Below are 12149 nucleotides of genomic sequence, written 5' to 3' on the forward strand. Positions count from 1 at the left end.
TTTGTTAATCTAGATACGTTTATATAAGTACAATATTATTTTTACTGTAATAAATTATTACCATTATAAATTAAATTTAACTTAAGTTAAAGTAATTTAATGTACGTAATTTGTATTAACCCCATTGCAGACGAATGTCATTGCGATTTTGCTAACATACTCGTATACTTTAAATTCGGCAATTATATATTTCTGATAACAGAATTGTACATTATACAGGGTTGATTATTCAAGACGAGCCATCTAAGTAATTTTTTCAATTCTGGAGATAAAATGAAATGTTTGAAACAAAAATTTTGTGATCGCGATAATGATTTCGACAAAGCTTGTTTACGTTTTGAATTGATTGAGTATGATTTTGTTAACAAAGCCGAGAATATGTTCCAGAAGCGTTCACCAATTTTCATTTTTCACTCATTATTACATCCGTGATCTTGAATGACCACGACCATTGAAATAGTTTTGAGAAGGATTATAACCGTAAAAGTTCAAATATACATAGTCCCACTTAAAAAAATGAAAGTGACTTTTAAATTTCCTAATTTCCACCTGATGAAAAGTTTAGTTCATTATGTAATGACTCCCCTCGGAACCAAACAACTTTTGTTTCAAACATTTCTCTTTATGTTCAAAATTGAAAAAATTATTCAGATGACCTGGTTTAAGTGACTCATCCTGTATAAACTTATTAAATCGCACAGTTACTTCGTTATGAGATTATAACGATATTGTATCGTTCGGTTTGTACCGAGATCTGTACCTTTATTTATTCTATTCGCTTTTTTTAAATATTTTTGCACATATCTATAATTAATTATATTTAATGAAATTTCTTAGAAATTAGGATTAATATTGTATGAAGAGTCTGTCTGAATTTAATTAATTCTAAGTATAAGATATTATATATGTAACAAATTTATCATATTATCGATGAACATATCTTTAGCCAAATTTTATGTGTAATGGATATCTCGATAATCCAGTTATATAAACACGAATAGTAGGTAGTAAGTTGGTTTTCATTTGCACGCTAATTGTTCTGATTTCTTGAGTACCGTTAAACGAAATCTTCAGAAGAATTGAGAGTATTTCGAACAGATACAAATTGAAAGATGTTGCGTGTAGCTTACTTTACGATCTTCCTTTTTGTAAATATCGTTAGTTATAAATTGGATAATGATGATATCACGGAAATTCCAAATTCAATGTCTCGCGGAAGGTGTAAGTAATAGAAAAATGAATGAAATTGTATTTAAAGATGACGAAGGTACAAAATAAAAATAATAAAAATTATAAAATTCAATTAATATTTTATGGTAGTTATATTTATTTTTGCTATATAATATAACATAAACATTTATATTATGTATGAAAATGATAAATTACTAAATCGATTTTTAAACAGTCTTCCCGCTATTCAGTGTTATTCGATTTGCAAACTCGCAATGCCTTGCTAGCAACAATTTAAATGGTACCTGCTTTACCAGAAGAGAATGCCGTAATTATGGTGGAATACCATCTGGCAGTTGTGCAAATGGCCATGGTATTTGCTGTGTTTGTAAGTAATTAAAATATTCAAACAATTTTTTATGAAATTTGAATAGTGAGTTCATTTAAATTTAATGTTTACAGTTCAAAAGACATGTGGTTCCACAACAAATGTAAATAATACATATTTCACAAATCCAGAATATCCAACAACTTATGAAAGGCAAGGACGATGCACAATAACAGTACAACGTTGCAATTCAAATATATGCCAAGTGAGCTAATAAAATATGCTAAAAACTTTAAGTTCATCATAATAATTATTTCGCTGAATTAAACGTTGATCGAGTTAAAGGATATAAACTTTGCTAGAAAATTGAATTAGCATATACTTTTTTTCTTTTTCTATTTCTGTAAAAAGTTATAATATGATTCATGTTTAATTTGTAATATCCTAAATTGGTTTTAGTTACGTTTGGATTTCTTGGAATTTAATCTTGCTTCACCGAATTCTAGTGGAATTTGTGACCTTGATCTCCTTTTAGTTTCTTCATCTGGAAGCAGAATACCTCGAATTTGTGGAGAAAATGCAAATCAACATGGTAATAAATAAAATTATTGACACAATAATTACATACAAATATCAAATTATATGTAATCGTAAATAAATATGTCATAATTAGAATTTTACAATATAAATTGTATAAATATTTAATATATAATATACTTAATGTGAAATAAAATAATTAACATTTGCAGAAACACTTTACCCGGATAAATGAAAAATTAATTTATGATTTTTGAATAGTAAAATAGCTTCCTATATTTAAACAAAATAATTTAGAAAATATAGATAAAAATTTAATAAAATTATATTTGGTTGAATTATATTTATATTCATTGATAATACATATACATATATTTCATGAACTATTGAGTTGCAGGGGTATATTTATATGATTTATATCTTCTATGTTCAGAATCGCACTTTAAATTAATTGGTAAATCTATGTCCATATGAAACTATGTATTTGTATTATGTATTTGTAAATACATTCAATTATTAATAACACTTATAATAACTTAACACTAATCAACCCTTTTGTTGATTTTAATTTTTCAGTGTATGTGGATTTCAATGATGATACTCCTATTATGATATCAATTGATACTAATACTGGATATCCTACAGATCGTCGTTGGAATATAAGAATTCAACAATTACCCTGTGATGCAACATATAAGGGTATGTACATTTTAAACATATTTTATATTGCCTTTTTTTAAATAGGTATATATTTCATAATTAACAATTAAAAATTGACATTTAAGTACATTAATATTTAAAAAAGATTTTAACTTAAAATAATTTTAGCCTTTTATTTATAAAAGTTATATCATTTTTTTAGCTTATAAAAAGTAAGATATTGAGAATATGTTATTGCTATCTTAAGATAGAAGTAACCAATGATATCTAGTACTAAACTACTTCTAACTAATAACTTGATTATAGAATTCTTCTTACAGCCCCAAATGGATGTTTACAGTATTATGATAGTGTCACAGGTACCGTAACAAGTTTTAATTACGGCACAACACAAAATCCAAGAGGTATTATAACTATAATAATAATAATAATTTACAGAAATTAGTTATTTTCTAAAAATAACTATATACATTACCACTTACTTAAAACATATACAAATGTACATGACTGTAATATATACAGTAATATGCCAGAAAGCACAAGAAAAATACAGTATATACAGTAATGTGCCAGTTGCAAATTACAACTACATAATAATTAAATATTTAAGTATTTAGGACCAGAATTTTAAAAAATCTAATTTATATTTTACAGTAAAATTTTTTATATACATTTATGAATATATAAATTATATACCTATAATAACTACTGTATATCAAAAGTTCAACAAATTGTATTTTTTGAGTTTTATATTATCAAATTTTTTAATATTTTGTCTAAAAAAAAAGTATTCTTATGGATATTAATAAAAATTAATTAATAGAAGATACTTATTATTCATGGAAATGCCATTTAATTATTAACAATAATTAAATAGTAAAAAATAATAAAAGTTATAAAACTTAGGTAATAAAAATTATTTTAGAACCACCAATAGGTACACGACAAATCGCAAATACGAATTATGGTGTATGTGTAAGAATGGCACAAGGATATTGTGCCATTGAATGGTCTCAAACAAATTCAAATTCATTTACCGTTTCTGGAGATACTGGTGCATTTGACTCTACTTTAATAGGTAACATGATGTCCTAATTAGTTACTTACATAGTCATAATATTTATGTTAAAAATGTTAATATATTATTATCATTATAATATCATATATTAATATATCATACAAAACATTTTCAAATTTTATTAGCATTGTAATGAGACATAACTATTATGATTATATCAGTAAAATTTGAAAATGTATATAGAAATTACAAAATATTTATTGTAAGCATATGTTTGTCAAAAATATTATTACTATATAAGCCATAATATTTCCTGAGATCATCTTTAACACTAATTATATGTTTAATATGCTATATATTATTTTCCTACTAAAAATTATGTTCGCAATGTCTTTTAACTTCTATAAACATCTTCGGATTGGTTGCAAATTTGATTAATGTACTTATGATACTCGTGCCTCATTATAATACTAATGAAAACACATTATACTTATTAAATGTTGCAAAATAATTTGTTACTTCCAAAAACAATCGTTTCTTAAATGAAAACAAATCATTATTTTAATATTATTAATTAGTATAATTATTTGTAAATAAATAGGTACTCAATATGCAGCAGAACAAGGAACCAATTGCACTAAAGATTTTGTTATTATTCCACATCCATTTCAAAATGGTGTTGCAGTCGGTACAGAACGATTTTGTGGTAATGGCTTTATAACAAAAACATGTAAGTACATATTTACTATATCTATAATTTTCTTTTTAACCAAACATAAAATACTTAATATAAATAACTTGCATAGTTCTGTGTCTGTTTATAATGTATCACATATATATATGCACAAAATTTACATACATATGTGCACTATATGATTCTATTATAATAGCTTCTTTTATTTTAGCTTTCTCCAAGCCATTTGTATTATATGTTGTCACAGATGGTGATGAAGTTGGAGAAGTGGAAAATAAAGGATTCTCATTAATGTATCGTCAGCTACCCTGTGTAGCTTAAATAAAAAGCATGTTCTTATTTCACATATACATATGACATATACACTATAATGATAATATTATAGGATATAATAATTTTTATTTGGTTTGGAGGACTTTCTTTTTCATTTGCTACCCTTTCCTACGATTATCACAGTCAGTAAAATACTAAGAGTTTGAAGAATCATGTGTACTATTTCTTGCTAATTATCGAATTGTAAATATTGTACCATTGTTATATTATATCATTATTGGATTTTATGTTAAAATATAGGTATATTTAATTTTATCGTTATATTTTATGTTATTATTCTTCTCATATGTTGAACTGAACTGTTATTATTCATATGTTCTTTAATTTCTACATAATTACAAATTTATTGTTTATAATACAATCTCTCTTGTGTCTTTTTATTGTAGTGATACCAATATAAAAGAGCATAAAATATAATTTTATTCTATCTAGTATTCTTTAATGATCAAAATGAATTATGAAAAAATAATCACAAACAAATGATAATAGAACTGTAATGTAAACAATAAGATAATAAAAATGTAAACAATACAAATCAATATGTTTTATTTATATTATTTAGTCATTAAATATTTGCTTCCTGAATGAGTTTCTACTTCCTTTGTCATAGCATTATACCATGTGCTAAGGTTTGTATTATCTAAAGCATCTTTAAAAGCACTGCATCCTTCTATGCTCTTCAAAACTCCATATACAGCAAGATCTGATAAATTAGGCTTTTCTCCTCCCATAAATGTACCACCATGTTTATTAATAGCGTTTAACCATTTGTTGATTTCATCATATAAAGATTGTCGAACATCTTGTTTTAAATGATGTCTTTTTTTTAATCGTTTTGATATAAGCCACATAGCTGTTGCACCTACATTTATCATAATTAATCTTTCCCATGTTGGAAAATATTCTTCCCATTTACCAACCTAGTTGATTAAAAAAGTATCTTTTCATTCTACCTTTTTTTTTAACCCCTTGCCATACTTGGAAGAATCTGGGCCCAAACGTTGACCCGAATGGTCGAGAAAGGAGCCGAAGTGGCTGAGAGTGTCGGAAAACATGATATCGTGCGACTGAGTGCGTAGATAGCCATGCCCGTGTTTAGAAAAAAGACACCATTCAAGACATTTACACTAGGCCTGAGATTAAGATCACGAGTCTGACCTGTGATATTCAAGTTTAGTTCAAAATTCTCATCACGACTCAGACTTGTAAAAGTATGGCAAGGGGTTAATTTATACATTAATGCTAAAATTATTATATTATCTTGCTTGGTTATATAGTGTGTTATGATGCTTAAGTGCTATTAAACTACTTACTTTAGAAAACCAATTGAAAGTTTTATAGGCTTCATCAAGTGTTCTATACACATTTGGTGATAGTGTGTGCACAAATTCATCATCAACCCATTTTCTCCACTTACGCTCTTCCCTAGAACAATATGTTACTCAAAATATAAAACGTAAATAAATATTAGTAACATAAAATATAAGTATTAGTATTGTAATTTTAATGCCACTAATAACTATTCTTTCTACAATGGAACTTACATGATCTTATCCATAATTTTATTTGCAGGTAAATTATCTTGATACATTAAGAAGTATTTATTCATAATTTCATATTTCAATCTTCCATTTTCATCATGCATTGCTATGCTTGGATAATATTCTATTAAATCATTAATTTTTTGGGATCTCTCTTTCAAATATGATGCTAGTAGAGAAATAATCATTGAACTATCATTTAAAGGTTGATATCCTGAATCTACTTGTGCTAAAAGTATTGGTACTTTTTTATAAGATGACCAAGATATTTCTTTCCGTAATACAGGATCAACTTCCACAATTTCATAAGATATTCCATAGTAATCCAAGAAAACTCTGACCTAAAGTGGTTTTATACTTACAATTATCACAATTTATGAAAACAATAATTTATTATTTCTAAAAAAATGTGATTAAAATTTAGCTACTATATTTTACACTTATATTTTCATTTGAAAAATATACATGCTGCTAATTATATCTTTATCATACTATTAATTCAGTACTTACTAAATAAATGATACATATGAATATTTTACCTTGCAACAAAAAGGACATGTCTGATATTGATAAAGAGTTAATTTTAATTCAGTAGTGTCCACTGGAAAAATAATCTGCAATAAAAATAAAATAAGAAAGTATTTTGATGTATGAAAAACAAATTAATCCAATGTTAAGCTTTGAATTAAATAAGCATGAATTAATATGTAAACACAAAATACTTCTCTAGAAACTGGTATTGGTGGTTTTTCTTTAAGTATTTTAATTTTTTCTTCTTTTCCTTGAAGGTGATATGTTTTTGAAGCTTCCATATCTTTATACCAAGAATATCCTGTGGTAATAGCTATACCAACAGGAAATCCTATAGAAATTCCTACTAGACTTGCTTTAAATACAGTTCTTAGCATTGAAGATTGTTGAGATGCTGATAAAATACTTTCATTTCGTTTTGGATATCTTTTAATAACATTTTTTGCATAATATAAATTTTGTGGAAATCTTGACAGTCTTTGCAATATAGACATTATGAAGTCTTATTATATACACAGATTAAAATAAATTAATTATTTTAAATATGTTACTCTTAAATAAATTATTTTGCTCCTCTCAGTAATATGACAATTACAAAAAAGGTTATGCATTAAAATTACAAAATATATGACTTTCGTAATAAACTTTATAGATCACGCGTTATTCACATTTAATTTTCGTTCTAATACGAAATTTAATAAATAATCTAATAAAATTATAAGAAAATATCCAGCACAAATTTGTATTTTTATTTATTGTTTACTATTCCACTAAATGTATAATTAATAACACTTATCTTTTGCATTAGCTCTGATAAACAGTTTATTAACTTTATAAAGAGTTTATTCTTTAGAAGATAGGGATTTAATATTACACATTTATAAATTACAATTTATAGGAAAAAAATTTATATTTCATATTCGATCTTTAATAAACTCATTTTAATTTATTTGTAGAATAGATGCAATAATATCAACAGGTTAATTGAGTAAAACGTTTTTTCCACCGGTATTGTTGATAATTGATTTTTATTTATGTACTATTGAATTTGTATCATGAACAAATTTTAAAGGTTATGTAATTTATATTATACTTCTGTACTATATATTTTGCGCAGGCGTGACAAACGCGTAACAGTTAAATAAAGTATGTAAATTACAGTCGGTAATTTACATATTGTCTGTGAATAAAAGAAACCGAAAATTTAATGTTAAATATTGAATCGAATAGCATCTTCAAATATAAATGATACCTGGTGACACACATGTACATTTGTGCTCGCATATATTATATAGCTTGTCAATAGTTGTCAACTAATATCTAAAGCTTCGTAGCTGAACTAGATGTTTGAAAAAAAAATGAAGTTGTGATTTTATAATGTAATTTTGCTTTAGCTATTAGGAACGAATAATATCTATTAATCTCGAAAGTATAAATACATATATATAATATATATATTACATATCTGTGTATTTATAATTAAAACAGTACAAACAAACTTAACCTCAAAGTTAGGTAAAAGCATCAAATTAGGAGAGATATTCAACATGGTAATTAAAATTAATATTTAACTGTACTTTTACTTTATTATTATCCTTATAAATTATTAGTACTTTAATATAACTATCAGAGGTGGTATATACTATAAATGAAAAAATAAAATAATTTAATACCTTTGATATAACATTTCCATTATTTGATTGTTATATATACCTTTTGTATATTTTACATTTGATATGGTTAAATTTGCAATAAAAAAAATAATAATAAATTTTCAGCATGGCAGAGTAAAAGTTCAAACAACTGCAGAACAGGAAGCATTGAAGAAGAAGGAAAGAGCTGAAAAACTTTCACGTTATAGAATTGGCATGAGTATTGTGTTTAAGAAAGTAATTTCACAAATATATCACTTAATATATATTATAGTGCTAATTGTGTTTATATAATCTCATATAGTTAAATAATAAGCAGCCGAATTAAAAAATAAAATACAGAAAAAGTAATTTAGTTAAATTTATTAAAATGTAACTATTTATTGTTATATATTACAGAGAAACGATAAGATTTATGATGAAGAATTGATGACGGTTACTGAACGTATGGTAAAGCAAAATCCAGATATTTATACTTTATGGAATATTCGTAGAGAAGCATTTACAAATAATGATTGGTAATTATGTGGTAGCAATAATTTTAATATTTTTTTAATGATTAATAGCTATTTGAACTCTTTAGTATTAAATAATAAGTACATCTTATTTGATATTTTATTAATATAATTTTTTATGTATAACGTATTATACATAATACAGTGATACTATAAATATATATGTATTAATCCCTTAAGATTCATGAAGAAAAATTTTTCTAACACAGAATAATAAATATATATATTTAAATTCAAATATTATATAAGTAACAAATTTATTAAATTTTAAATTTAACAATTATGAGTAAAAATTAACATCAAAATGAACGTTATATGACATGTAATATAACTACAAACAGGGATGAAAATCTTTTGGAGGAGTATTATCAAAATGAATTAAGACTTACTGAAGATTGTTTAAAACAAAATCCTAAATCTTATTGGGTATGGTATCAACGAATATGGATTATGAATCATTTAGTAAACTGTGATTGGAAAAGGGAACTAATGTTATGCACCAAGTATTTAAATTTAGATGACAGAAATTGTAAGTTACTAATGTTATTAAATTTTTTATTTTTATTATTTACAAAATAGTAAAATATACAAATATTATTTTTGGTCTATTTTAGTTCATTGTTGGAATTATAGGGAATTTGTTGTACAAAAAGCACAAATTTCTCCTGAAGAAGAATTTGAATTTGCTACCTCAAAGATTCTAAATAATTTCTCGAATTATTCTTCCTGGCATTACAGAAGTTTATTGTTATCAAAAATATTTCATAATTCTGACCAAAACAATATTAATGAAAAAAAGAAACAAGGTAATGCTTTTATGGAATATTAATAGCGTTTGTAAAATATGTTTGTTTTGACACTATTTTGTAATATGTATAGCAAAATTACCATTTCCCTTTTAGAATTAGATTTGGTCATGAATGCCACATTCACAGATCCTAGTGATACTAGTGCTTGGTTCTACCAAAGATGGTTATTAGATACCCATGAATGCCTTCCTATTCTTTCTCAAGCCTTAATACAAGATAATAATGTGATCCTTTTTGCTAATAAAAATATACTAGCCGAGTCAATATGTCTACAAATAAATAATGAAAATGAGAACGTTCAATGGAAATCTTTATATGAAACAAAGATTTCGAAATTGTGGTTTGGAAAATTTAAAAAACAGTTAAATGAAGCAAAGAATGTTCAGATAGAAATTGAAGGAATACTTTATCCTTTACTCTGTGTTAATCAGAAATGGATATATAGAAAAAGGAAATATAAATCCTGTTCTAATAAAGATCAATTACTAGAACAATTATCAAGTTACAAACAACTTGTAGAAATGGAACCTAATAATAAGTGGGGTTATTTAACCAGTATTCTTTTAATGAGGAAAATCGATTTTATACAGTTTTATGAAAATATTTTAACAAATTTGAATGTTCTTGTTAATATTGATTCTCTTCGGTCCAATTATTATAAAGATTTGCGTAAGTATATTTAACGAATAAATTATAAAAATTTAATGATATATATACAAAATGTTTCATCCTTAACCAAACAGCTACATATTTCTTTTAACTCTAATGATACTAGAAAATATTTAAGATATAATGTGAATGGTTCCAAAAAAGAAATATTTTAGAAAAGAAATTTCATTTTAAGATAATTTTTACCAAGTTTTTCGAAAGTCACTTTTATTTTTTGGCAGGAAATTTACTCTATACATATATTGTCTATCATATAGTCTCAAAGTGATCTTGAATATTGATAAAATAAAATCCTGAGACAATGTTTGGGTATGTCTTAATACAAGTGCTCAGAATGATGTTAATCAGTAGTGATGCACTTTGTAAAAGGAGAAGTTGTGTCTGACACGATAGCAGCACAAGTTGCAATTATACAAAGATAAAGAAGATATTTAGGGGTCTGGTTAAGGTTGAAACACTCTGCAGAACTTATTTCTAGGTTATTTAAGGTTAAGTAAGTTTATATTATTGCTGAATATATAAATTTAAAAAAATTTGAAAAATTTTATATAAATGTTACAGTTGCTAACTTTAATTTGTAGAATTTAAGTTTGATAAAATTGATTGTCCTTATTGGAGAATTGATTTTAAAATTAATGACTTTTATAAATGCTATAAAATTAGATATAGAATTAATATAGAAAATATTATATAAAATAGAAAAATATATAAAATATATAAAATATTATAATAATTAATTATTTGTTAGTTCAATTTAGAAATTAATGAATTTTTTTCAGGGAGCAAATACATAATTGAATACAAAATTTCTGAATTATGGAATATAGAAGAAGATCAAGAAACAGAAATAGAAATTGATCTTTCTGGATTAAATTTAACCACACTCAGTAATAACGAATATCTCAGTTTCTTTGAGCAAATAAATCTTAGTGCAAATTATTTATCACATTCCTTAAATCAATTATCTTTACTCCAAAGTTGTAAAAAATTGTCACTTTCAAGCAATCAAATGGAAAATTTAAAAGAGTTTCCTATGTTACAGAATCTTGAAGTTTTATCATTAAGAAATAATAAACTAAATAATTTAGAAGAAATATTACAATTACTAACGAAACATAAATTAAAGTTACTTGATTTAAGAGAAAATCCAATCTGTAATCTTAAAGAATTAGAAAATAGTATTATACAAATCAATCCAGATTTACAACTATATGTAGAGTGATTTTCATAATACACATATTGATAATAAGATATTGTCCAGCATAGGTATATAAATAAAAATTTAATATTTGGTTATACGGGAAGAATAAAAATACTTATTTATTATTTTTTTGTATTATATTACACCTTTTCTTATAAATTTGTATAATTAGTTTCTCAATTTAAATAACTTAATGTATATTATATATTTTCATTCAATACAATATTCAATAAATAGAGTAATATATAAAATATATGACTTTAATTACTTTCGTTACTGTTCACAATTTAAAAAAATCAGAAATATCTGAATTCTACATTGCATAAAAAGGTAATTAAGATAACAGAAGAAAGCTTATTTCCTTAATGAAACTATGTAATGTCCTTGTTATAAATTCTTTAAGTATACAAATTTGTATTTTGAATCAATATATAGTTTCATAAATAATATATACATTTTCTGTTTTAATTAAATTTAAACTACTTTTAATG

The 12149-nt window shown here is 24.6% G+C and overlaps 3 protein-coding genes across 4 annotated transcripts; 2 read left to right on the forward strand and 1 right to left on the reverse strand.

Annotated features, from left to right (window-relative positions):
- The first annotated feature begins 925 nt into the window (after window positions 1-925).
- LOC117159706 (uncharacterized) lies at window positions 926-4819 on the forward strand. 2 transcript variants are annotated; one of them, XM_033339812.2, is made up of 9 exons: window positions 926-1221; window positions 1406-1558; window positions 1633-1763; window positions 1958-2090; window positions 2612-2734; window positions 3016-3099; window positions 3621-3773; window positions 4315-4443; window positions 4619-4819. In XM_033339812.2, exons 1-9 carry the CDS (start codon window positions 1113-1115, stop codon window positions 4726-4728), a joined length of 1125 nt encoding a protein of 374 aa, XP_033195703.1. In that variant the 5' UTR covers window positions 926-1112; the 3' UTR covers window positions 4729-4819. The 2 variants fall into 2 exon arrangements, with proteins under 2 accessions (XP_033195703.1, XP_076475113.1); XM_076618998.1 differs by lacking the exon at window positions 926-1221 and adding an exon at window positions 1245-1316.
- A 333-nt stretch (window positions 4820-5152) lies between these two features.
- Window positions 5153-7925, reverse strand: Su(P) (prostaglandin E synthase Su(P)). Its single transcript, XM_033339811.2, has 5 exons — window positions 7004-7925; window positions 6821-6895; window positions 6285-6622; window positions 6054-6165; window positions 5153-5660 (listed from the first exon to the last, which is right to left on the reverse strand). The coding sequence occupies exons 1-5, from the start codon at window positions 7304-7306 to the stop codon at window positions 5295-5297; spliced, it is 1194 nt and encodes a 397-aa protein (XP_033195702.1). The 5' UTR covers window positions 7307-7925; the 3' UTR covers window positions 5153-5294.
- Window positions 7926-7968: 43 nt separating this feature from the next.
- Window positions 7969-11770, forward strand: RabGGTa (Rab geranylgeranyltransferase subunit alpha). The gene is made up of 7 exons (XM_033339767.2): window positions 7969-8362; window positions 8591-8701; window positions 8864-8982; window positions 9321-9508; window positions 9594-9785; window positions 9882-10457; window positions 11237-11770. Exons 1-7 carry the CDS (start codon window positions 8360-8362, stop codon window positions 11677-11679), a joined length of 1632 nt encoding a protein of 543 aa, XP_033195658.1. The 5' UTR covers window positions 7969-8359; the 3' UTR covers window positions 11680-11770.
- The last annotated feature ends 379 nt before the right edge of the window (window positions 11771-12149 follow it).

This window comes from Bombus vancouverensis, chromosome 5 (genome assembly GCF_051014615.1).
Source record: "Bombus vancouverensis nearcticus chromosome 5, iyBomVanc1_principal, whole genome shotgun sequence".
Taxonomy (NCBI): domain Eukaryota; kingdom Metazoa; phylum Arthropoda; class Insecta; order Hymenoptera; family Apidae; genus Bombus; species Bombus vancouverensis.